This window comes from Cervus canadensis, chromosome 1 (assembly GCF_019320065.1).
Source record: "Cervus canadensis isolate Bull #8, Minnesota chromosome 1, ASM1932006v1, whole genome shotgun sequence".
NCBI lineage: Eukaryota > Metazoa > Chordata > Mammalia > Artiodactyla > Cervidae > Cervus > Cervus canadensis.
This window is the reverse complement of record NC_057386.1, coordinates 49,511,938-49,539,648: the sequence shown is the minus strand read 5'-3', so window position 1 is coordinate 49,539,648 and position 27,711 is coordinate 49,511,938. Positions and strand designations below refer to the sequence as shown.

The 27,711-nt window shown below is 37.6% G+C and overlaps 2 protein-coding genes across 5 annotated transcripts in view; both read left to right on the top strand.

The window, feature by feature from the left end:
- DHX40 (DEAH-box helicase 40) overlaps positions 1-20,653 on the top strand; it is a 45,555-nt gene extending 24,902 nt beyond the window's left edge. For all 3 annotated transcript variants that reach the window (XM_043482451.1, XM_043482459.1, XM_043482466.1), the window contains 6 exons: positions 12,044-12,158; positions 13,087-13,195; positions 13,864-13,958; positions 17,456-17,525; positions 17,844-18,072; positions 19,370-20,653. In XM_043482451.1, coding sequence (XP_043338386.1) covers positions 12,044-12,158; positions 13,087-13,195; positions 13,864-13,958; positions 17,456-17,525; positions 17,844-18,072; positions 19,370-19,509 — 758 coding nt within the window. In that variant the 3' untranslated portion in view covers positions 19,510-20,653. The remainder of the gene's footprint in view (positions 1-12,043; positions 12,159-13,086; positions 13,196-13,863; positions 13,959-17,455; positions 17,526-17,843; positions 18,073-19,369) is intronic.
- On the top strand, positions 297-27,457 carry LOC122450318 (60S ribosomal protein L7a-like). Of its 2 annotated transcripts, XM_043482605.1 has the most exons (3): positions 297-301; positions 8,747-8,751; positions 26,572-27,457. In XM_043482605.1, the coding sequence occupies exon 3, from the start codon at positions 26,581-26,583 to the stop codon at positions 27,379-27,381; it is 801 nt and encodes a 266-aa protein (XP_043338540.1). In that variant the 5' UTR covers positions 297-301; positions 8,747-8,751; positions 26,572-26,580; the 3' UTR covers positions 27,382-27,457. The 2 variants fall into 2 exon arrangements, with proteins under 2 accessions (XP_043338540.1, XP_043338530.1); XM_043482595.1 differs by lacking the exons at positions 297-301; positions 8,747-8,751 and adding an exon at positions 8,344-8,350 and having other exon boundaries at positions 26,561-27,457.
- Positions 27,458-27,711: the final 254 nt, after the last annotated feature.

Sequence of the window (27,711 nt, the reverse complement as noted above, 5' to 3'; positions counted from 1 at the left end):
GCACTCCCACCAGCAGCGAGCCTGAGATTCCTGTTGCTCTACATTCTCAACAGCTTTTTGTGTTGGCATTGTTTTGGGATTTTGGCCATTCTAATAGTTGTGTAGTGGTATTTCATTGTGGTTTTAATTTGTAGATCCCTGATGACATATGATGTTAGTCATCTTTTCATGTGCTCATTTGCCATTTGTTTATCTTCTTTGGTGAGATATCTGTTCTGGTCTTTTTAAGTCGGATTGTTTGTTTCCTTGTGTGTATGTTCAGTTGCTCAATCATGTCCCACTCTTTGCGACCCCTTGGACTGTAGCCCACCAGGCTCCTCTGTCCAAGGAATTTTCCAGGCAGAATTACTGGAGCAGGTTGCCATTTCCTACTCTAGGGATCTTCCCAACCCAGGGATCAAACCTTTGTCTCTTGCATCTCCTGCACTGGCAGGCGGATTCTTTACCACGGCACCACTTGGGAAGTCCTTTGTTTTCTAATTGTTGGGTTTTAAGAGTTCATTTTATGTTTTGGATAACGGTTCTTAATCAGGTGTGTCTTTTGCAAATATTTTTCCCAGTCTGTGACTTGTTTTCTCATTCTCTTGACTTTGTCTTTCACAGAGCAAAAGTTTTTAATTTTAATGAAGTCCAGTTTATCAGTGGTTTCTTTGATGAGTCATGCCTTTGTGTTATATCTGAAAAATCATCACTGTGCCTGAGTTCATGTAGATTTTCTCCTATGTCATCTTCTAGGAACTGATGTCCTTTTGTTCCAGCCCCATTTGTTCGAAAGACTTCTTTCTCCATTGTAACACTTTCTCCTTTGTTAGAGGTCCTTTGAGTGAATTTGTGTGCGTCTGTTTCTGGGCCATGTCTTCTCTTCCACTGATTTGTTTTTCTATACTTCTGTGAATAGCACACTGTCTTGATTAGTGAAGCTTATAGTAACTCTTGAACCTAGATAGGGTTATCTCTCCAGCTTTCTTCTTCCCCTTCCTTCAACGTTGTTTTAACTATTCTGGGTCTTTTCCCTTTTCACATAAATTTTAGAACTAGTTTGTTGATATCCACAAAATAACTTTCTGAGACTTTAATTGAGATTATATTGAGTCTATAGATCAAATTGGAAAGAAGTGACATCTTGACAGTATTGTCTTCCTACCCGTGTATGTGGAATATCTGTTTATTTAGATCTCCGGTAATTCACTGAACATTTTTTTTTTTTATTACTGAACATATTTTCATTACCGTATATCTAGCCCTACAGGACATGAAACTGAAGATAAACGATTTTTTCATTTTGTTATTCTTTAACTTAGTTTTTTGAAGTATAGGGGGTATATAACGATCCTGGCTGAGAGTTAATTTCCTTTAACTCGTAAAGGAAGATAGTATGGTGAACCTTTGCCTTGTTATAGTACATTAGTAATATATTAACTTTTTTTTCTCCATGATCAAAAGAAATGGTAGTTCAACCCTTAAACCCTTAGAGAAAGGATTATTTTAAGGTTTTCAAGTCTTTAGACTTCTGCTTCTTTCCTTCTTAGCGTGTCAATATGGGACACAACTTAGTTCCTCATATGTAAGCTTTGCTGTCTTCTACTGTGTGTGTGTGGAGAGGGGAGGCACAACTTTCTTTTCTTTTCAAGGAGCTTCTGAATTGATAGTCTATCTTGCCTGCAACCAAGACTAACAGTAGTGTGCTATTTCACTGGCCATATCACTTTATGGCTTTCAGTGTTGGTTCCAGATTGGTTTATTATTGTGATGATTATAATGGAGGATAAATTTTTGTATGAAAATACTCTGTAGTCCAGTCAATGTTCTACTTATACCAAATAGATTGCAGTGTAGTATTGGTTTTTTTAGGGTGAGTTTATATGTGTGTGTGTGTGTGTGTGAAGGATAGGGAAGCCTGGTGTGCTGCAGTCCATGGAGCTGCAAAGAGTCAGACATGACTTAGTGACTGAACAGCATGTATATATATTTATATGTTTATATATTATTTGTGCTATTTACATTCATGTTATATTATGTATACATATATATGCACACACATGTGTATATTATTTAATTATACTATTAACATTTATTTTATGTTGTTTATTTGTATATACATATATGTACACACATATTTATATATGTATCATACTATTTACATTTATATGTATTTATTTGTATATACATATATGTATACATCTATATTTTATATATATTTATTTATGTATACATACATGCACACAGACACACACATCTATAATTATTTTATATATATATATTATTTGTGTATACGTATATTCAAACACACACACACATATTGTTTATTTGGCTGTCCCGAATCTTAGTTGTGGCACATGGGATCTTTTAGTTGCAGAGTGTGGGATCTAGTTCCCTGAGCAGGGATCAAACCTGGGTCCTTTGCATTGGGAGTATGGCATCTTAGCCACTGGACCACCAGTGTAAAGTCCCTGCAGTGTAGTTTTTTTAAGTATCAGAATTTTGATTCTAATAGTATCCTAATTGCAGTTTTTTTTTTTTCCCTAGTGAAATACTATATGCAGTAAATAAGGTTGGCTGGCTTTCGTTAGGTAGTATCAAAGCTAATAATACTCTTTTTAAAAACTATTACAGAGTATTGAAGTGGGAGTCAAGAGATCAGGATTCTAGACTGTTGGTCTGGTTTTTCTGGATTTCATTTTTCATTTGGAAAACCAGGGAGTTAGATTGAGGTGATCCAACTCTAACAGAAATGTTGAAAGAGTCGTACCTTTTATATAGTTTCAGCAAGTTTTTAACATTCTGCATTTGCTTTATTATTCTCTTTCTTTCTCTGCGCATGTGTGAAGTGAAAGTCACTCAGTCCTGTCTGACTCTTGCGACCCCATGGACTATGCCCATGGAATTCTCCAGGCCAGAATACTGGAGTGGGTAGCCTATCCCTTCTCCAGCGGATCTTCCCAACCCAGGAGTCGAACTGGGGTCTCCTGCATTGCAGGCAGATTCTTTACCAACTGAGCGATCAGGGAAGCCCTTAAAAGTGAAAGTTACTCAGTCGCAACTCTTTGCGGCCCCATGGCCTACACAGTCATGGAATTCTCCAGGCCAAGAATACTAAAGTGAGTAGCTTGTTCCCTTCTTCAGGGCATCTTCCCAACCCAGGGATCGAACCCAGGTCTCCCGCACTGCAGACGGATTCTTTACCAGCTGAGCCACCAGGGAAGCCCTGCTTGTGTACATATATATATTTATAAGTATTTATAAATATGCATTTTATTTCTTTTTCTGAATCATTTGAGACTAAATTGGAAACATTGTGCTCCCTTACCACAAAATATTTACATGTAATTTACTAAGAACACAGGCAAACTCTTATTTAACCACAGCACATTTATCAAAATTAGGAAAATTAACATTGATACCTGATGCAATACTATTATCTATTCCAGAGTTCATATTCAAGTTGTTCATTGTCCCTAAAACATACAGAAGTGGTTTTAGAATCACTAAGCTATACCATGGTGAAAGGCAGTCCTATATAACTAGAGTTCAATATTTGCTTATAGTTTTTCACTTCTTTTTTAAATTTTTATTGTTTATTGTTTTTTTTTTTTGTTTTATTTTTCTCTTTATTCTTCTTTCCTTTTTTTTTTTTATTTTGAGGTAAAATTTGCATGTAGTGAAAAGTATAAATGCTATGTCTGTAATTCAGTGAATTTGTGAAATACATTTACTAATGTAACCCACACTCCTGTCAAGGTCTGGTTTTATCACTCCAGAAAATTCTGTCAGTGCTCCTTATCAGATTCCATCCCACCTTCTTGCAGCCAGCCACTTTTCTGATTTTTTTCAGGTTACTTTTGCCTTTTCTGAAACTTCATGTAAATAAAATTATATAGTATGTGCTTTTTTGTGTTTGACTTTTTTTGGTCAACATATTATATGTGAGATTCATCCATATTTTTGTATATGCTTTTTGTATCAATGCTTTTTTTTTTATTGTTGACTAGTATCCTGTTGCGTACTACAGTTGGTTTATCCATTATCCTGTTGATAGACATTTGAATTGTTTCTTGTTTGGTGCTATTTATGAAAGCAGCTATTTTGAAAATTCTTATGCAAGTATTTTGTAGATATATATTTTTTATTTATCTTAGGTAAACACCTAAGAAATTGCCAACTCTTTTCCTGGAGTGGCTATACCATTTAAAAATCATATCAGTAGTGTTTGAAAGCGCAGCTTTTACTACATGTCCACTTAACATTTTGTTCCCAGTCATTTCTTTTTTTGCATTCTGTTACATATTAGTGATACCTCTTTGTGTTTTTGGTTTGTATATTCCTAATGACTAATATTTTGAGCACTTTTCCATGTGAGTGTTTATCTCTCTTTTGAAGTCTCTACTATGGTCTTTTGCCCATGTTTTAAACTTTTTAAAGTGTATTGAATCTGGGAGTTCTTTATTCTAGACTCAAGTTATTTGTTAGGTATGAGTTTGTACATATTTTTTTCCCAGTCTGTGGGTTTTTGGTTTCACTTTTCTTTTTTTTTACTTTTTATTTTGTATTGGGGTATAGCTTGATTAACAAATGTTGTGATAGCTACAGGTGAACGGTGAAGGGACTCAGTCATCCATACACATGTATCCATTCTCCTGCAGTCTGTTTGCTTTCTTAACAGTGTCTTTTGATGAGAGGTTTTGAATTTTGATAAAGTCTTAGTACATCAATTTTTTATGTGTGGTTATTGCTTTCTGCATGGTAAGAAATGTTTTCCTATCCCAAGATAGTAAAAGTATGCTTCTCTCTCATATCTCTATTGATTATTTGATCTAGAAGCTTTTTAGTGTCTAGCGATTAAGTTTAGGACAGTGATCCATCTGAAATTAAGTTTTGTATACGGTATGAGGTAGGGGTCTAGATTACTTTTTTTCCTGTGACTATCCACTTGTTCCAGCACATTTGTTGAAAAGATTTACCTTCCCCCATTGAATTGCTTTAGCACCTTTGTTAAAAAATCTGTGGAAGGTGTATGTGTGGTAGTCTATTTCTGGACTTTATTTTATTCCATTATCTATTTGTCAATCTTTATGTCATTTTTCAACTTTGTATAATTACGTAGCTTGTGGTAAATTTTGAAATCACTATTGTTTTGGTCATTCTATATTTTTTGCATCTCCGTATAAGTTTTAAAAATCAGCATATTAGTTTCTTCAGCATAAGCCTGCTAAGAATTTTGATAGGGATTGTGTTGAACCCTTTGCTGGCTTTTTGCCGTTTCTTAATATATCCTTGCTCTAGGGATTATAATACACATCTTTAATTTAAAATTTACTCAAAGTTAATATTTTATTGCTTCATGTGAAATGTAAGAAACCTTGGGATTGTTTAGTTCCACTTATTCCTCCATCATTTGTGCTATTGTTGTCATATATGTTATATTTACATACATTATAAACCTCACAATACAGTAGTATAACTTTTCCCTTAAGCCTTCATATATCTTTGAAAGAAGTCAAGAGAAGAAGAGAAAATTTGTTTCCATAGCTAGAAGTAAAATTCTGGGTTTTTAAATTCTTATTTAGAACCTCTATTTGTGATAGACTGTTGATTCTTAGTTTTGTAGCCCTTCAGGTTGTTCAGGTCTTAGGTTTTGATTATATGTTCTTTGTTTTTTCTTTTTTATTAAGTCCTTGAGGTGGTTTTTGGTATCTTGAAGGCTTTTAGTTGGGTTTAGCAACAACTTTATCACAGTTTAGCAACTTCAGGAAAGGAGGGACTTCCCTTTGCTTGCCTAATATTTGACCTAAGATATCTATGAACATAGGACAGTCTAATTCTTTAGAATATTGAGATAATAGCCAGTAGGAATGTCTTGTATTCTGTGCTTTGATGGGAAATTCTTGAGTAAGTTTTGCTTTTATGAAGCACTTGATGTCGGTGATGTTAATGGATATAAAGAATGAATTACCTAGAAAGCCCTCAACACAGAGATTTATCAGTGTTTTTAAATTCCAAACAATGAAAGTATAACTGTAAAGCAGTGGCCTTGTCTATTGTCTTTTCAGACTCAGGATTAGGTTTTATTAGGTTTAGCTGGGCATCTGCACAGTCTTCCAGAACATCAGGACAACCTCTGATTTTTTGGTAGGTTTCTCTGATCTTTCTGTTAAACATTTGGGTGGTCTCATATATGACAATTCCATAAGTAATATCGTATTCAGTGGTGAAAAGCTGAAAGCATTTCCTCTAAAACAGGTGCAAAACATGGATGCTCACTCTAGCCACTTCTGTTTAACATAGTACTGAAAGTCTGAGCCACAGCAGTCAGACACAAAAAAAGAAATAAAAGGTATCCAAATTGGAAAGAAGTAAAACTTAATCACTGTAGATGACATGATACTATACACAGAAAACTCTAAAATCTCTGCCAAAAAATTATTAGAACTAATAGTGAATTCAGTAAAGTTGTAGGATATATGATTAATATTCAGAAATCTGTTGATTTTCTATGCACATGAACTATCAGAGAAAGCAAGAAAGTAATCTATTTTGAATTACATCAAAAAGAATAAAATATCTGTTAATAAATTTAATCAAAGAAATGAAAGACTTATACTCTGAAGACTTTAAATTATTGAGGAAGGAAATTAAAGATAATATAAAGAAAGGGGATGATATCTCATGTTCCTGGGTTAGAAGAATTAATATTGTTAAAAAGTACACACTACTCAAAGCAATCTATGGATTTAATATAAGCCCTTTTAAAATACCTGTGACACTTCACAGAACTAGAGCAAATAATCCTAAAATCCATATGGCATCATGAAAGACCCTGTATTGCCAAAGCAGTCTTAAGAAAAAAGAACAGAGCTAAAGATGTCACACTCCTTAACTTCAGAGTGTACTACAAAGCTGCGGTAATCAAACAGCCTGGTATTGGCACACACACACACAAACCAGACACTTAGATCATTGAAACAGAGTAGAGAGCCCAGAAGTAAAGCTATATACTTACGGTTCATTAATCTGTGACAAAGGAGGCAAGAATATGCAATGGAGAAAAGACAGTCTTCTTTAGTAAATGGTGCTGGGAAAACTAGACAGCTACATACATACATGTGGACTGTATGAAAAAGAATGTATAAAGGAATGAAATTAGAATGTTTTCTCACTCCATGTGTAAAAATAAAGTAAAAATGGATTAAAGACCTGAAAGGAAGACCTGAAACCAAGCAGAGCACTCTTTAACATATATTGTAGCAATATTTTTTTGGATCTGTCTCCTACGGCAAAGAAAAAATACACACACACACACACAAGAATATATTTATCTTGGGCATAAAAAAGAATGAAATTCTGCCATTTGCAACAACGTGGATGAAGTCAGACAGAGAAAGACAGATGCTCTGTTATCACTTATATGTGGAACCTATAAAAAAGAAAATAGTGTGTTATTTGCTCAGTTGTGTCCAACTCTTTGTGACCCTGTAGCCTGCCAGGCTCCTCTGTCCGTGGGATTCTCCAGGCAAGAATCCTGGAGTGGGTTGCCCTTGCCTTCTGGGGTCGTCATGACTCAGGGATCGAACACAGATCTCCTGCATTGTAGGCATATTCTTTACCATCTGAGTTACCACATATGCATTTATGTAAATAAGAGAAACAGACTTACAGAGACAGAGAAAGAAATAATGATTACCAGTGAGGAGAGGGAAGCAGGGGCAGGTAAGTTTGGGATATAGGAGTAAGAGATACAGACTACTATGTTTAAAATAAATAAGCAAAAATGATATATTTTATTGCACAGGGAAATATAGCCATTATTTTGTAATAGCTTTAAATGAAGTATTTGTTCAGTTAGTCATGTCCGACTCTGCGACCCCACGGACTGTAGCACACCAGGCTTCCCTGTCCTTCACCATCTCCTGGAGCTTACTCAAACTCATGTTCATCAAGTCAGTGATGCCATCCAACCATCTCATCCTCTGTTGTCCCCTTCTCCTCCTGCCTTCTATCTTTCTCAGCATCAGTGTCTTTTCCAGTGAGTCAGCTCTTCACATCAGGTGGCCACACTATTGGAGCTTCAGCTTCAGCATCAGTCCTTCCAGTGAATATTCAGGATTGATTTCCTTGAGGATTGACTGGTTTGATCTCCTTGCAGTCCAAGGGACTCTCAAGTCTTATCCAACATTATATTATTAATATAAAGTATAATAGTAAAATAGTAAAAATATTGAATCACTATATTATTGTTCATCTGAAACTGATATAATATTGTAAATCAACTATACTTCAATAAAAGCCATTTTTAAAGTCTGGCTGCTCTGCTTCAGTTTTTGCTGGCCTGCCTCTATTGGTATTACACCAAGCTGTTAGTCTCCCCAGGTTGCTAGCTGATTGATCTGTTGTTTTTGACAGTGTCCTGGAGCACAAATTGCTACATAGGCTGATCTAAATAAAGTTAGACACCTTGGCAGGGGCATTCCTTGGCATCATCCAAATCTCATTCCTTGAGGCAACAATTGCTATCAGTTTCTTATTCATACTTAGAGAGACACTCTTCTTATATGCACATATGTGGCTTAGGCTTAATTTTTAAACCTAGGTCATCAAGAAGTTCAGCTGCTACAAAATGCAGCTTCAGCTTTTGAGCATGTAACTTGCTGTGATCTTGTTACATCCCAAAATATGTATTTGTTGTCCAGTTGCTTTCAAGTGCATATATAGTCTTTATAGGTTAAGCAGTTCTTTCTGGCTTGGGTCTTAGTCTTTGTAGATCACCCAATTTAGTTTATTGTATCTGCTCTGCTTAGACGCTCAGTTGTGTCTGACTCCTTGCGACCCCATGGACTGCAGCCCACCAGGCTCCTCTGTCTGTGGGATTCTTCTGGCAAGAGTACTGGAGGAGGTGCCATTTCCTCCTTCTGGCCCAGGGATCAAACCCACAGCTCTTCCGTCTCCTGCATTGGCAGGCGGATTCTTTACCACTAGTACCACCTGGGAAGCCCAGTTTATTATACTTACTGGTAAAACTGGCTAGTGTTTTCAGATCTAACGTTGAATGAAGATTTTTAAACATCAAAATGATGCCATCAAAATGTTGATGCCATCAACATTTTTAGTAATCTCTCTCTTGCTATAGTAAGCTGTGTACGCAATGTCTGCTAGTATAGATATTGCTTTAGAAGTCAAACAATGGAGTGAGGGCTCTTAAATGTTTTTAAGATGGTAAACAGCATTCCCTTAAAATGGAACAAATTTAAAATAACATTGTGTTGGTTTTAAATTTTTAAAAAATATTTTAACTGTGATATATTTAGAGATAAGTGGTACTTTATTACAGCCTTACTCCAGTGCTTCTGCTCTGAGGATTGTTGTTATTGAAACTCTTTCTATGTAATAGTTTTGTTTTCTGGTTGATTGTGTATAGAAAAGTATTGAATTATCTTCCCAAAGGAAGAAGTTAAGCTGATACAGTCTACAGTCTTGTTTTGCTGCTTCAGTTCCTTGTTTATGGTTTTTACTTCAGAGCATTATTTGTCTGAGGTAAAACTGATAATAGAATTTCATCTGGGGAAAGAAAAAAAATTAAAATGACAAGTCTACTGGGAAAGTAATTAAAGTTAGATAGTCAAACTGTTGTTCAGTCAGAGGATAAACTGGCTGAGACTGTCGGAACTGTGTGTGATAATGGTATTTTTACTTTTCTACATTTCCTGAGTTTACTTTGGGACTTCTGTCAGTTTTAATTTTAATTAATTAGGTTGTTTCTGAGGGAAGAGTTAAGGAAAAGAAAGAAAAATATGCTCTATATTTTCTCTTGGCTTTGAGAATAACGGGGCAGAGAGACAGAGAAGGTAGTAGCTGTGTGGGAAGGACAGCCTGAAAAGCAGGGGGCTCTGTGCATGTTTTAAAGTGTGAGCAGGCAGCCACCATGAGCAACAGAGGTCCAACACTGACCATGCAGAGTCAATCATCACAAAGTGTAAACTGAGTTTAGAATTGTAACCACTAAAATTTATTGTCCAACTTGTTTTCACCCCAAGGACTGTAACCTCCTCTGTCCGTGGGATTCTCCAGGCAAGAATACTAGAGTGGGTAGCCATGCCCTTCTCCAGGGGATCTTCCTGACCCCTGATCAAACCGGGGTCTACTGCATTGCAGGCAGAATCTTTATCATCTGACCCATTTGGGAAGTCCTTACTGTAGTTACTCTGACATTTTAATAAGAAATAGTAAGCCGTTTGTGTGAATAATCGTGGTAGGTGTTACAGCCAAACTGAATGTTTCTAGGGTCAGGTGAAGTCAGAGAAGGGAAGAATTGAACCATAAAGAGGCTTCTCTGAGGCTTCATGGCGCAGAAGTCCGAGGCAGCAGGGACTCTATGTTTATGTAGCAGGGGGTACCACCGTTCGAGGATGTCGGAGCCCCTGGTTGATAGGTAAGCTTGTCTCTCAGTGCTGGAGCCAACACATAGTTAATGCCTTATTTTAGTGCATTTTGTCCTTTGGCATAGTACCTTTAGATACTGTTAGATAAAATAGATACTATTAGATAATTAGACAAAATTAGATATTTCAGCTTAAAAAATCAATACTCATGACTGATTCAAGAGATGAGCGTTGTGTCTTTACCTTGACAGGACCATTTGTGTGGTCTGTGATAAATCATGTTTGCTTTGCTTTTGTCTCTAGCTGCTTCCTTCAGTTGTTACCCAGGTTACTTAGGTGGAAACTACTTAAAACCTGGGATGGAAGACTTTATATCATTGTGAGTGTTTTGTTTAATCAGATTGCATTCTTCCTAATACCAGGAACTGATGCTTTGCAGATTCACATTGTAGTCTGTGTAAGTGCTACTCCCTAGAATTCGGCAACATGGGGCCTCTGTTCAAGCTAGCTGTGGTGGGTATAATAGGAGCTGTGGCTCGATGTTGTGCATTGAAGGAAGGAGCCCTAGGAAATTTTGAGGAAAAAAAAATGTGGCCAGGGGACTCCGAAAGATTAGCCTGGGTAAAGTGCTATGTGGGGAATTTGGGCAATCAGAGAACATATAATTCCTGAGTGGGATTGGGTCAAAGTCACTAACAGATAAATCTCAGAAACATAAGGGTGAGCAAAAGAAACCAGACACATAAAGTACATTTATATAAAGTTTAAAAACAAATAAACCCTTTCATTGGGGTTAAAAGTCTGAATATGGTTATCCTTGTGGAAGGGACTGAGTAGTTATTGAAAGGAGAGTGAAGAAGGGGCTCTGGGATGCTGGTAATATTCTGCTTGTTGATCTGTCTGTTGAGTACATTGGTATGTTGGATTTGTGAATATTCATTGAGCAGTACACTTAGAACCTGTGTAGTTTTCTGTATGCATAATATTCTTCAGTATAAAATTACAAGAGAAAAGTTTGTAGTATTTCAGTTTTACATGTGTGATGGTCCTGTCTAATTGTCTATAATTAGGAATTGGATAAATAGGGGTGGGTTAAATTGTGTTATATCCTTATACCCCTGAGAAATACAATGTAGGTATGTTTGAGAATGAATAGTTATTAACTTATTAACTTATTATTAAATAAATAAAAGAAGTTATCAGAAGAAACTTAAGAAGAAAATAAATCATCATACACAATGCTTGTATGTATATATGTAGAAAATATCTTAAAGGACACATACTAAATAGTTAACAGTGGTTAGCCCTGAGGATTGACTTGTGGATAATGTGACAAAGTGGGGAACATTGAACTTCTACTTTTTTTTTTAATATGAACATGGGTTACTCTTACGGTAAAAACAAATAGTAAATTCTAAATACTCTTTTAAAGGTAAATCGATTAAGAGAAGTAATGTTGCTGTTCTGGCAAAAAGTCTCCAGAGTGTGATTAAAGAGGAAAAGGAATTGTGGGAGTAGTTAGAGGTTCACACTCCCCCACCAAAGAGTTAATGCCATTCTCCTTTATTCTACCTCAGAGGGTGAGGCAGATTTCAATAAGCTTGAATAAACTAAGCGAAGAAAGAGACTTGATGTAAAGTGGAACTAAACTTCCTTTCCAACTGTCGTTTTAGTTGATCCAGAGTACCAGAAGGAAGCAGAGCAGAGACACCGCGAGTTGGCAGCTAAAGCTGGAGGATTTAATGACTTTGCAACTTTAGCCGTCATCTTTGAACAGTGCAAATCAAGGTATGTGAGATAGTTCTTTGAACTGGAGAGCCTTAGTTTGAAATATAGCTTCAGTAAGAATATGACTTCAGACAGTAAGTTTCAGTGGGGATTATACTGACCTCAATGTATTTTTGTGAACATTAGTGAGATTTCTCTGTGAGGTGACTGTGACCGTCATTTATTGTGTCTTTCTTCTCTCCTTAACCTTTCCTGAAAACTGACCTCATAGAATTTTGGTTCTGTATAACTAGCTTAGATGAGAAAATTATTGGATATTTGTTAAAGCATATATGTATAAAAAGAAATCTATTTACAAGTTATTTTAATTCACTTAGAGGTGTATTAATTTGTTTTTTCATATTCCTTAAAGTGTTTTCTTATTAATTGGACAGGTCTCATAAAAGAGCGGAGAAGGCAATGGCAACCCACTCCAGTACTCTTGCCTGGAAAATCCCACGGGCAGAGGAGCCTGGTGGGCTGCAGTCCATGGGGTCGCGAAGAGTCGGACATGACTGAGCGACTTCACTTTCACTTTTCACTTTCATGCACTGGAGAAGGAAATGGCAACCCACTCCAGTACTCTTGCCTGGAAAATCCCATGGATGGAAGAGCCTGGTAGGCTGCAGTCCGTGGGGTCGCAAAGCGTCGGACACGACTGAGTGACTTCACTTTCACTTTTCACTTTCATGCATTGGAGAAGGGAATAGCAACCCACTCCAGTGTTCTTGCCTGGAGAATCCCAGGGACGGTGGAGCCTGGAGGGCTGCCGTCTATGGGGCCGCACAGAGTCGACACGACTGAAGTGACTTAGCAGTAGCCAGCAGCAGCAGCATAAAAGAGCTGACAGTTGCTTATCTGTTTCTAGTTGTATAATAGAAATGAGAATGTTGGACTGTCTTTCGCTTATGAAAGATACTTTTGATACACCAGTATTTTTGTGTTGCAGTGGAGCTCCAGCTTCATGGTGCCAGAAACATTGGATTCATTGGAGGTGCTTATTTTCTGCATTTCGTGTTGAAGCTCAACTCAGAGAACTGATCAGGAAGCTTAAACAGGTGATTGCTGTGATTTTTTTTTTTCTCTTGAGTGGCATTTTGGCAAGGCCTTCTGAGTTCTCTCCCCAAAACCACGTGTATTATAAGGTGTAGGAACAGGTACTGACCCTGTGCACACAACTCTGTTGTCCCTTATCCTTTTGGGAGGCTCTTTTCCTGGCCTTGGGTAATTTCCTCACATTCATGTGCTTGTCAGTTCTCAGCTGAACTCTTGAAGTCCTCCTGTATATCTCCAGGGTCCTCTGCAGATCACTTCTTTGCTGAACTTTGGCTGGGAATTCTAGCCATCCTGGTCTCTCTGGATTCTCAGCTCTGTCTGTTTAACTCAGGGAGTTCTCCAGGTTTCACTCCAGTGTTTCCTTTCCTCCACCTTGGTCCAGAATCTCTCTCAAGGTTGACTGTAGGCTGGAACAGTTGTTGGGGTTAATTCATTTTTTTCCTTCATTTATTTCTCAGACACCATTGCCCTTCATATAGTGCTTTGGAAATCATTATTTCACTTGTTTTGTCCATTTTTTTGGTTGTTTGAAGCAGAAGGGTAAATCTGGTCCCTCATATTCCATATCTGCCAGAAACAGAAGTCTTTAGAAATTTGGAGTTTTCAAACCAAAAGATTGTTTCAAATTGTTCTGTGAGACTTAACCACTATACATTTATTCTGTCAATAGCAAAGTGATTTCCCAAGAGAGACCTTTGAAGGCCCTAAACATGAAGTCCTGCGAAGATGTCTTTGTGCGGGTTATTTCAAAAATGTAGCTCGAAGGTAAGCACTAGGAGCTTGAGAGACGGATAGAGAAATATAACTGTATTTGATGACCATATTGAACTATTTAATGTTAAAGAAAGTTTGATTTAAGCTCTGTGATTATGATGACATCAGTTACAGTGAGCCTTCTCATAACTGTCAGCTCTGCAGGGGAAACTGCGGTGGCTGAGAGTGGGATACTGAAACGCACGTGGGGAGGAGGGAGTCTGTAGGACCGCTGTCCAGCTTGGGGTATTAGTGCCCAAGTTGAGGGACAGTGGTTCTCTTGCAGAGGAGTGACTCTTTGTGGAGTGTGAAAGCCAAATAGGTTGAGGATGGCGTCCCTGATGAAGGATGGTTTGGTGTGGACTGTCAGTTCTTGAGCAAGATTGGGCAAGGTAGTCACATGGGAGTTGTTTGGTTGTTTGAATGTCAGAGTCTGAGTGGAGGAAGGACATCTTTGTGGGGAAAGGGGTAAGAGTGGTGGTGATGGGAGATTCGTTATATACGGAGGAGTTGATCACGTAATTGAATACATTAAAGTAAATGGTGAAGGGAGTTAGAAATACTAAAAGAAAACAGGAATGAGCCCTGTGGTATTGATTGAAATTTTAGATATTACAGTTTTTAATACAGTTAAGTGGATGGATAGATACTGTAATAAAAAATAGGTGTTACTCTGTGTGTGAGTGTGTATGATATGTATTTGTGTGTCTGTAAATATTTATGTAAGCTAACTATGAGATGGACTAGGAGCAATAACTATAATAGCAATGAATATACTTTGTGCCCAGATGTTGTTTTTTTATTTTTGGCTGTGTCAGGTCTTAGATTTGTCACTTGTGATCTTTGTTGGATCACGCAGGATCTTTCATCGTGGCACATGGACAGACTCTCTAGTTGTGGCATTCAGGCCCAGCAGTTGCAGCCCGTGGGCTCAGTTGCTCCACAGGAATATATGTAAAGTTTTATAGGAAACCAGTTGTAACAATTAAGCTAAGGTTTTATTCTGATGAGTTTTTGGAATAACCTTTATGTAGGGAAGTACAGAAGAGGATAAGAATTTAACATTAACAGGAATTAGGAAAATTATAGATGAACTGTTCTAATTATCATATATTAGAATAGTGAAAATTATTTATACCTTTGAAAGGAGATGTAATATAATAAATGTAAAGAATGCTGTATTTAAGTCCAAAGACCTATGTTTGGGACTTGCTTTCACCATGTATTAGCTCTTTGATCTTGAGAAAGCTACCTTGAGAAATGTGGTATCTCAGTTCCCCTGACAGGGATCAGACCCATGTCCCCTTCACTGCATGGCTGATTCTTAACCACTGGACCACCAGAGAAGTCCCTCTGCACAGATTTTGACTTGGAACAACCATCTGCCACATAAAGGACCTTTGGAGAAATGGGTCTGGGAAAGTACACAATAAGCCCAAAACATCTTATTTTACCTGTAAGCAAAGTGGTCATCAGTGAAGGCGGAGGCCATGTGACCAAGTACATAGGAGCCAGTTTGAACAGGCCCAGGCTGATCAAAGATGGGATATTTTGACATTCGTAATACTGATAGTAATGGATTGAATAAAATGTGAAATCCTGGGCCTATAATCATATAAATTAATGAATGAATAAATTAGAAGTTTAATGACAAATGGAATTATTTACAGAGTTCAGCACCTCTTCAGAAAATTCTTGTTAATTACAAAGGGAAAAAGTAACTCCTCAGTGAAGAAGCCTGGCAGATGTTACCTAAATCAGACAATTAAAGTGAACATCAGAAATGAAGTAAATCAAAATCTTGTTCCTCCTGATAGGATGTAATGAAAACAGAGCATCTCTTCTGTGATATTCCTGCCACAGATCTGTAACCTGAGTCAAATCGTCTTAAAACAGATAAAATCAAATTGAGGGACATACTGCAAAATAACTAGCCTGTAATCCTTAAAGGTGTCAAGATCGTGAAGGTCAAAGCTAGACTAGGGGGTGTTTTCCAGAATGAAGGAGACTAAAGGACCATAAAAAGTAAAGGCAATACATGATTTCTGAACTGGGTCCTTTTGCTATAAAGGATATTGTTAGGACATTTGATAAAACTTCAGTGGGTCCTGAGAATTAGATCCTAGTAATGTATCAGTGGAGATCCAACCAGTCCATCCTAAAGGAGATCAATCCTGGGTGTTCATTGGAAGGACTGATGCTGAAGCTGAAACTCCAGTACTTTGGCCACCTGATGCGAAGAGTTGACTCATTGGAAAAGACCCTGATGCTGGGAGGGATTGGGGGCAGGAGGAAGAGGGGACGACAGAGGATGAGATGGCTGGATGGCATCACCGACTCGATGGGCGTGAGTTTGAGTCAACTCCGGAAGTTGGTGATGGACAGGGAGGCCTGGCGTGCTGCAATTCATGGGGTCGCAAAGAGTTGGGCACGACTGAGCAACTGAACTGAACTGAATGTATCAGTGTTAATTCCTGGTTTTGATGGTTTTATGATGGTTATGTATGAGAATATTCTTGATTATAGGAAACGCACACTCAGGTATTTGGGGATGATGAAGCATAAGATTGGTGACTAACTTTCAAATTATTCAAGTGAAAAGATTTTTGTACTGTCCAAATATGGACTATGTAGATATATATACAAATAATTATAATGCAGTCTGACCTGGGTTATAATAGGAATATACATGTAAAGTTTTATAGGTAATCAGTTGTGTGATTAAGCTAAGGTTTTATTCTGATAAGCTTTTGGAATATGGAATAACCTTTATGTAGGAAGTATAGAAGAGGGTAAGAATTTATAAAGTTAATAGGAATTAGAAAAATTATATAAAGAAAAGAAAGAAAAATTATAGATGAACTGTTCTAATTGTCTATTTTAGAATGGTGAAAATGATTTATACCTTTGAAAGGGGTTGTAGTATAATACAATGTAAAGAATACTGTATTTATGTCCAAAGACCTATGTTTGGGGCTCGCTTTCACCATACATTAGCTCTTTGCCCTTGAGAAAGCTATCTAATTTATTTGAATCTCAGTTTTGATCTTTGAATAAAGTACCTGGCTGTCAAAACTAGTAGGTTTATTTGATGCTTCATTGTGAAAGCATTTTGGAAATTCTAAAGCACAAATACAATATTATTGTTAATATTACTACTTACCAACCAGAAAGTTTTGTACTTAAGTAAAATGACTATAATAAGTTGTCTCATTAGTTTTTTTTTTGGCTGCACTGCATTGCTTCAGGGATTTTAGTTCCCTGACCAGGGATCAAATGCAGGCCCTCGGCAGTGAGATCACAGAGTCTTTAGCACTGGACCACCAGGGAATTCCCTGAATCGTTAGTTTTAAGATAAATTGGTAGAGAAGTTACAGTGACAGTTCAATATAAACCTCTCCACATAGTACTCCTTGTAGTAGGACATATACTTTTTCATTGTTAGTGCTCTACTCATTTAATTGTTTTTACTGTTCTTGTCTTTGATCCTTTGGTTTTTCGGTTCTTAGGTCTGTTGGGAGAACATTTTGCACAATGGATGGGCGTGGAAGCCCAGTTCACATTCATCCTTCCTCAGCAGTAAGTACCTTAATTTTTACTAATAGGAAGAAATTTCTTCCTTTTGTAAAGGAAGCTGTATAAATTTCTTCCTTTTGTAAAGATGTAGAAATAAGTAATATACAGATGTCTTCTACTTTTTTTCTGAAAAAAGAGATGTGAGGATATGTTTAGCATATATCTATATTACATAAAGGTGTTGGTCGATGTGTGCCTCTTGTTTGATTGAAGAATATAGAAATTAACTCAGAAAACTTTAGGCTGTTAATGTTTGGTTGGTCTAATCTGGAATAAGGCAGGTTATTGAGTTGTCATCCTTAAACAAATTCTTTTGTGTAGCTTCATGAACAGGAAACCAAACTTGAATGGATCATTTTTCATGAGGTATTAGTTACCACCAAAGTCTATGCAAGAATTGTGTGTCCAATTCGTTATGAATGGGTGAGAGACTTGCTACCCAAGTTGCATGAACTTAATGCACATGATTTGAGCAGTGTGGCCCGACGTGAAGTGAGAGAAGATGCGCGAAGGAGGTGGACCAATAAGGAAAATGTAAAGCACCGGAAGGGTGAGTGAATCACTTGTTCTAGAGCATAGGTGTCCAAATTCTCATATAGTTGCAGAAATGCTGTCACAGAGCTTAGGTTCCGGCTCTGTCTCCTCAGAAAAGCAAACAGTTGTCATGAGCCTCAGACGTACTTTGACTTCCTTCTTTCCTTCCAGTTAGTCATGTTTTTCTTAACCCCTTTGTCCAGGAGCATTATTAATAATATCTATTGAACTTTTGCCATGTGCTAACAACTTATGTAACCCCATTAAATTTCCACAATAACTATATGAAGTAACTACATATCCCTACTGTATGGATGAGGAAATACTTAGCAGTGTACAATAATTTGCTGAAAATCTCAAAGCTAATATTTGGTGAATCTGGATTTTGAATCCAGGAAATCTGATTCTGTGGCCTCTACTCAACCATTACGCCATACTGCTTGCCAGTAGTGCTTTACTATTTCATTTAAAAATTTTGTGAAATATTACCTCAGAACATTTTTTTTTCCCCAAGAGATTTTTTTTTTTTTTCTTAAAATGTTAGGCCCCTAGTTGCAGTAGTTAATATTACTACTCATCAACCAGAAAGCTTTGTACTTAACTATAAAATGACTAAGTCATCTCATTAGTTTTTGCTTTTTTGGACCATTTCCTTCAGGAGGCATAAACAGTTGTGGTAGTGAACTAGGGCAGAAAGGTTAATTCTCAGCTCACATGTAAAAAAAGCTTTTCAGCAAAACTGTTTGAGGCTGATGGAACAAATTGCATCATCCTTATTTAACATCAGTGGGAAGCAGAATGGGGGGAGTTTCCCCAAGATGACAGCAGTGTCGCTGGCAGTGCTAGCTGCTCGGTGCTTGGTCGCAGTGTCTAAATGCTCTGTGGGCTCGCTCACGGCTCAGTGCTAAAGAACCTGCCTGCCAATGCGGGAGATGGGGGTTTGATCCCTGGGTCAGGAAGATCCTCCTGGAAAAGGAAATGGCAACCCACTCCAGTATTCTTGCCTGGGAAATCCCATGGACAGAGGAGCCTGGTGGGGTTGCAAGAGAGTCAGACATGACTTAGCAACTAAACAACAGCAACCGTAATAACTGCACTACTTGCTTGAATTAGGGTCAATTTTTCTGACTTCTCAGGCCTCTATACTCTTATTTTTAACCAGAGACTTTATATCATTTCCTTTTAAAGGGCAAAATTTAATTTCCTCTTTCCCCCAGCTAAACATTAAAAAACCAGAGCATCTCTTTCTCTTAACATTTCTAATACCAAACTCAAAACTAAAATTTTATTGGATTAATTTGTAATGTTTTCAGATGGAATATCCAAAGAAGTCCTAAAGAAAATGCAAAGAAGAAATGATGATAAATCCATATCAGATGCACGTGCTCGTTTCCTCGAGCGGAAGCAGCAGAGGTCCCAGGATCACGGTGACACATTGAAGGAAACAGGCTAAGCAGTGAACCCTCCAATTCAGGAAGCAGGAAAAACAGCCAGAAACATGTTTCTTCTCTGCCGTTTATGCCAGACAGCACTACCAAGAGGAAGTGGTCAGCAGCTGTTTTTAAGCATACTAGTTAAAAGCAAATCAGAGCTCATCGGTACCAATAAATGGAATTTTCCAAGAAAAAATTGAGTTGCCATTGTCATAGGCAATTATATATGAAACCAATGAAAGACAATATATGTGGTATTTTCCTCACTTCAGTTTTGCTGGCCTTAACTGGTATCAAATGCTGTCAATGAGATATTTTCAAAGAACATTGAATTGTATTTAATCAGTGTGTATTCCATTTGCATTGAAGCATTAAAAATTATTTTCCTTAAATCTCTTTAAGGCCTTCTTGTTGCTAATAGAGTAGTATTATATCAGGTTATCAGGTTTGTGACCATTTCCTTCCGAAGGCTAAACATAAGAGGTTTTTACTCAGCAATACTTAGATGTCTAACCGTTTAATTGCTACAGAGCTTTATAGATATTTAGAGAAAATACTTAATCAATTAGTAAATAAGAAAATTGCCTATGGCAAGATTCTTTGTTGAATTAATATTAATCCTTAAGTTGACTTTTCTGGAATTATACAAATTCCTTTTTATATAAAAGTATATTGTTTAAAACAGTAGCTATAGCCATTAACCAAAGGACAGATGATATATATATGGTCTTTTTTTAGCTGTCCCTACGTACTTGTATCAGCACCACATATGTAAATGTGACAGTCTTTCAAACAGCCCTTCCACCTGGCCTATTGTCTTGCCTCCAGCTGCTTGGATAGGACCATTTAAACATTTATTATGCTGATCTTGAAATGGGATTTTCAAAGCAGCTAACTGTACATCACCAGTGTTTCAAATTGGAACCTTGAGGCTAGTTAGTATCACACTCAGACACACTCAGCACTTGCCCACTCTGTTGTTCACTGCCTTGTATTCTAGTTATTTGTGTATTTGTCTGTCTCCCCCACTAGATTATACGCTCCTTGTGGGCAGGGACTATGTCTTTTTCATCTTTGTATCTTTCATGGCACCTAACACAGTGCTTTGCACATAGTAGTCATTCAATGTCTGTTAAATAAAGCTATTAGTGTTCAAATTCAAAAGGTATCATAATGTGTTTTTTGTTATTTTTCGGTAAAATTTAAGAATGTAAAATTTTTATAGAGAACAGTCTTTTGCAGTTCTTTCCTTTGGCATGTAAACATTTCTTCTGTTCAGTATTAGAATCTTGAAGCCTTTATTGAAAAAAATCACATGAGGACCCAAATCCATGTTTGTTCTTGAAGTAAGGTGAGTGGTAATGGTTTCGTGGAACATTCTCAGCACTGTTAATTGGTCGTTTTGAATCTGCAGTGCTGAAGACACTGTTTCAGCATATTAGCCCTGTCATTTTCTCTTCCCAGGCATATGTATCAGTGTATTCCTTTGATGTGGGGATGTACGTGGATTCTTGGAATGAAAGCTCTTTACTTCAGTAAATTATTACTAAGCACACATTCTAAATCTATAGTGCATATCTATAATTTCATCAGTTTTCCCAGTAATGTTCTTTATAGCATTTTCCCCTAGTTGAGGATCCAGTCAAGAAGCATGTATTGTATTTAATATTCTTTAATATGGAAAAGGTGTCTTCTGTTTTTCTTCATCTTTCACATTTAACCTTTTTAAAAATTGAAGTGTAGAGAACTTGGGATTAAGAGATATACACTACTATACATAAGAGATAAACAATAAGGACATGCTGTATAGCACAGGGAACTATATTCAGTACCTTACAACAACCTATAATAACTGTACTCAGCATCTTATAATAACCTATAATGGAAAGGAATCTTAAAAAGTACATATGTGTGTATGTATATATAACTTAGTTACACCTGAGACATTATAAATCAACTACAGTTTAAAAGATAATTGAGAAAATAAACTGAAGTACAGTTAACCTATAACCCTGTTATTTCCAGGTAACATAGTGATTTGGTATTTCTGTACATTACAAAATGATCATCACAATAAGTCTAGTTACCATCTGTCAGCATACACAGATATTACAATATTATTGACTATATTCCCCATGCTGTACATTTCATCCCAAGATTCATTTATTTTTTACCTGTGAAGGTAACAAACCTGAAGATTGTATCTCTTCATCTCTGTCACCTATTTCACTCATCCCCCTACTCCTTCTCCTCTGCCAACCACCTGTTTATTCTCTGTATCTATGACTGTTTCTGTTTTGTTATGTTTAGTTTTTCAGGTTCCACGTAGAAGTAAAATCATATAATATTTGTTGATCTCTGACTTACCTTAATACCCTCTAGATCCATTCATGTTATTGCAAATGGCAAGGTTTCATTTTTTTTAATGACTAATATGCCATTGTAAATATTTGTATCACATCTTCTTTATCCGTTCATCCATCAATGGATACTTAGGTTGCTTCCATATCTTGGCTGTTGTAAACCATGCTGTGGTGAACATAGGGATGCATATATCTTTTAGAATTAGTGTCTTTGTTTTCTTCAGAAAATACCCAGAAGTGGAATTGCTAGGTCTTATGGCAGTTCAATTTTTAATTTTTGAGGAAACTCTTTAGTGTTTTCCGTAATGGCTGTGCCAACTTACATTCCCGCCAACATTGTAAGAGGGTTCCCTTTTCTCCATGTCCTTTCCTACATGTATTTGTTGTCTTTCACACTTAACATATTTGAATAACATTTTTGACATTTTTTAATAATACAGGTTAGTTATTTTATACGATAGAATGTCCTCAGTTTGGATTTCCCTAATGTTTCCTCATGGTTTTGCATTTGTTACTGGAATTCCACATAGGTGATACAGTATCTTTCCCAAGGCATCAAATCTGGAGGTATATGGTATTTGCCCCTTATTGGTGATACTAATTTTGATTAATTGGTTAGAGTGGTTTTTTTATTTCTTCAGTCTAGTTACTCTTATAATTAATAAGTAGTTTGTGGGAAGAATACTTTAAAATTACATGAAATGGCCTGTTCCTCATAAATTATTAACTCTCTGAATTTATCAGCTGATGATTCTTGCCTGAATCAGTTATATTCTTAAGGTTGCAGAATGGTGCTTTTTTTCCTAACTGCTTCATATACAAATGGTCCTTGAACAACATGGGTTTGAAATGCGTGGGTTCTGTTATACACTGCTTAGTTGCTCAGTCATGTCTAACTCTTTCTGACCCCAGGGACTGTAGCCTGCCAGAATCCTCTGTCCATGGGATTCTCCAGGAAAGAATATTGGAGTGGGTTGCCATGCCCTCCTCCAGGGGATCTTTTCAACCCAGGAATCGAACTGGGGTCTCCTGCATTGCAGGTGGCTTCTTTACCAGCTGAGCTACCAGGGAACCTGTTATACACAAGGTTTTTTTGTTTTTTCCAATTAATACCTAGTAGAGCCATGAAATTAAAAGACGCTTACTCCTTGGAAGGAAAGTTATGACCAACCTAGATAGCATATTAAAAAGCAGAGACATTACTTTGCCAACAAAGGTCTGTCTAGTCAAGACTGTGGTTTTTCCAGTGGTCATGTATGGATGTGAGAGTTGGACTGTGAAAAAAGCTGAGCACTGAAGAATTGATGCTTTTGAACTGTGGTGTTGGAGAAGACTCTTGAGAGCCCCTTGGACTGCAAGGAGATCCAACCAGTCCATCCTAAAGGAGATCAGTCCCGGGTGTTCATTGGAAGGACTGATGCTGAAGCTGAAACTCCAATACTTTGGTCACCTCATGTGAAGAGTTGACTCATTGGAAAAGACCCTGATGCTGGGAGGGATTGGGGGCAGGAGGAGAAGGGGACGACAGAGGATGAGATGGCTGGATGGCATCACCGACTTGATGGACATGAGTTTGAGTAATCTCCGGGAGTTGGTGATGGACAGGGAGGCCTGGCGTGCTAAGATTCATGGGGCCGCAAAAAACTGAACTGAGAGTATTGAATAATACATGTGTTCACTGAATCTGAGGATGTGGAACCACTGATATGGAGGGCTGACTGTAAAGTTATATGAGGATTTTCAACTGCAGGGAGGGTGGGCACCCCAGATCATAGAGGTCTTGAAGGGTCAACTGTATTTATTTAATGGCATTACTTTGTAAGGAAGAACTTTCCTTGAGGTAAGAATTTCCAATAAACACTTGGGTGCCAAAAACAGCATAAATCAAGGCAGAATTAGAAAACTCAGGAGATATCTGAGAGGGGTGGCAAACAGTCTTACTTTATTTGGTACATTGAGTATGTGTGTGCATATGTGTATGTGTATATATGTGTGTATATATATATATATATATATATATAAATATATAAAAGAGTAATAGGCTGAAAATATTGAAGACAGATTATGGAAGGCTTTGGAAGCCAAATTATGGAATTTGGACTTACTTGGTACTATATGGGCTTCCCTGGTGGCTCAGCTGGTAAAGAACCCACCTGCAGTGTGGGAGACCTGGGTTCAGTCCCTGGGTTGGGAAGATCCCCTGGAGAAGGGAACAGCTACCCACTCCAGTTCTGGCCTGGAGTATTCCATGGACTACAGTCCATGGGGGTCACAAAGAGTCAGACATGACTGAGCAGCTTTCACTTTGGTACTATATATGAATTTATTGGCAGGGAATGACATCATTACATCTTTGAGGTAATTGTGACAATGGTATTGATAAGAAAAACAGATTTCTACTGAGAGGGCTGTGAGAGAAGTATGAGAGGAATTTTGAATCTAGTTAAGGTGGAAAGAGTCTTGGAGGAAAGGTTGTGGTTACGGAAAAATTTGTTCTTGAAAGAGGGACAGACATTTCTCTAAAGAACACATACAGATGGCTAACAAACACATGAAAAGATGCTCAACATCGCTCATTATTAGAGAAATGCAAATCAAAACTGCAATGAGATATTAACTCATACCAGTCAGAATGGCCATCATCAAAAAGTCTACAAACAAATGCTGGAGACAGTGTGGAGAAAAGGGAATGTTCTTGCACTGTTGGTGGGAATATAAATTGATAACAGCCACTATGGAAGACGGTATGGAGATTCCTTAAAAAACTAGAAATAAATCCACCATATGACCCAGCAATCCCACTCCTAGGCATATACCCTGAGGAAACCAAAACTGAAAAAGACATGTATCCCATTGTTCATTGCAGCACTATTTACAATAGCTAGAATATGGAAGCAACCTAGATGTCCATCCACAGATGAATGGATAAAGAAGTTGTGGTACATATACACAATGGAGTATTACTCAGCCATAAAAAGGAACATATTTGAGTTGGTTCTAATGAGCTGGATGAACCTAGAGCCTATTGTACAGGGTGAAATAAGTCAGAAAGAGAAGGATGAATATCATACACTAACGCTTATATACGGAATCTAGAGAGATGGTACCAAAGAATTTATTTGCAGAGGCCTCAAACAGGCTCTGTGTCAACCTAGAGGGGTGTGACTGGGAGGGAGGTTCAAGAGGGAAGGAATGTATGTATACTTACCTATGGCTGACTCGTTATGGTTTGACAGAAAACAACAAAATTCTGTAAAGCAATGATCTTTCCATTAAAAAATTTAAAAAATGAGGATTCACCTATAAATTACTGGATAAAGTAAATGAAGATGAATGTTATCATAGAAATATGGGCAAAGAAGATGGTCAGTCATTTTGTAAAAGGAAACACGGTCAATAAATCAAACACTGAGTCTTACTAGAAATTCGGGAAATGCAGTTGAAAATGAGATCCCATTCTTTTCCATCATATTGGCAACAATTAATATGCCTGCAAAGTGTTGGCATAGGATAAATTGCTCTTAATTTAGAGGACATATTAGCAATATTTAGTAAAATTGAAGATGTGCACAACCTGTGATGCAGCAAGCCCAACTTTAAATTTATATCCTAGGAACTCTCTGAGAGTAGATAACCTAATTATGTTTCTAGTAAAATTTGACTCCTATAGATTTAGAATCAGTTTGATGATTTATGTTACATAGTTATTAAAATATTTCTAGTAGTAAAAAGCTGAAAATTACATACATAGCTATCAATAGGGAAATGTTTAAGTAAACTGTGATATGTTCTTATGGTCGAATTCTTTACATCACTGGAAGTGATTTTTGAGACTCTTGTTGCCTAACAGGTGTTACCTAAAGTGTTGCCTAACACTTTACATTCCTAATAGCAATGTAGTGAAGTACCTTTCTTACTGTACTGTATGAATGTGATCCCTCAAAAATATCCTTGTAAAACAGACAAGAAAGTGCCTCATTATCATCTTAATTTACATATTTAGATATTCTGCTCTTTTTTCTTAGTTTTAACTTGTCTACAAGAAATGAAATTAATAAAATTAACCAATATGAATTTGATAGGGCCAGATAAGATAGTATTTAACTTCCAAGGCATACAGTCTGTTGCAGCTACTATGCTATTGTAATATACAAGCAGCCATGGACAGTACATAAACAGATACGGCTGTGTTCCAGTAAAGCTTTATGGACAATGAAGTTTGAATCTCATGTAATTTTTGCATATCAGGAAATAGTCTTTTGATTTCATTTTTTTTACCACTTGCACTTTATTCCAGAAAAGCTGCTTTTCATAAGCCCATTCTGACTCAAATTATTTTAATTGAAAGAAAAGAACTTAATTTCATGAAATACTAAGGGGTTTTTTGGTTTTCACTTTTTTAAAAATTTATTTTTGGCCATGCCATGCAGCTTGTGGGATCTCAGTTTCCTGACCAGGGATCAAACCTGGGCCATAGCAGTGAAAGCGCCAAATTCTAACCACTGGACCACCAAGGAATTCCCAATTTTTCTTTATAGCAGACCTGACAGAATTGAACACGGACCACCAAGGAATTCCCAACTTTTCTTTATAGCAGACCTGACAGGATTGAATGCAGCAGGAGTTTAATTTGTTACAAAAACTTTGTTATCTTTATTCTCCCAAAGATTTTCAAAGTAACCTGTATTACTTTAAAGGAAACCTGAAGCTCTACGCCAGCCCTTCAAGATGCCAAAGGGAAAGAAGGCCAAGGGGAAGAAGGTAGCCCCGGCCCCGGCCGTGGTGAAGAAGCAGGAGGCCAAGAAGGTGGTCAACCCCCTGTTCAAGAAGAGGCCCAAGAATTTTGGCATTGGACAGGACATCCAACCCAAGAGGGACCTCACCCGCTTTGTCAAATGGCCCCGCTACATCCGGCTGCAGCGGCAAAGGGCTATTCTCTATAAGCGGCTGAAGGTGCCTCCTGCAATTAACCAATTCACCCAGGCCTTGGACCGACAAACAGCTACTCAACTGCTTAAGCTGGCCCACAAGTACAGACCAGAGACAAAGCAGGAGAAGAAGCAGAGGCTGCTGGCCCGCGCTGAGAAGAAAGCCGCCGGCAAAGGCGACGTCCCCACCAAGAGGCCACCTGTCCTTAGAGCAGGGGTCAACACTGTCACCACCCTGGTGGAGAACAAGAAGGCTCAGCTGGTGGTGATCGCTCACGATGTGGATCCCATCGAGCTCGTGGTCTTCCTGCCTGCCCTGTGCCGCAAGATGGGGGTTCCCTACTGCATCATCAAGGGCAAGGCCCGGCTGGAGCGCCTGGTCCACAGGAAGACATGCACCACCGTGGCCTTCACACAAGTCAACTCGGAGGACAAGAGTGCTCTGGCTAAGCTGGTGGAAGCCATCAGAACCAATTACAACGACAGATACGATGAGATCCGTCGTCACTGGGGAGGCAATGTCCTGGGGCCGAAGTCAGTGGCTCGCATTGCCAAGCTGGAAAAGGCTAAGGCCAAAGAACTGGCCACCAAGCTGGGCTGAGTGTACACTATTGAGTTTTCTGTACTGTACATAAAAGTAATAAAAAGGCTGCTTCAGCTGGTATCAAGAAAAAAAATAAATAAATAAAAAAATAAAGGAAACCTGAAAATACAAATAATACAGAACTCTAATGAAGCTTTGAAGATTTTTCAAAATAATCAATTATTTTACTTGTCCAGATAAATTCTAACATGTTTCTTAATCTAATATTCCTTGGTGCTCAGCTAAATCGTAAGAAGTAAGATGGGATAACCCAGAATATAACCTAACACCCAATGTGGTGCTTTTTGTATGTGGTTGATATTTATAAATGATGTGCTAACTCCAAGG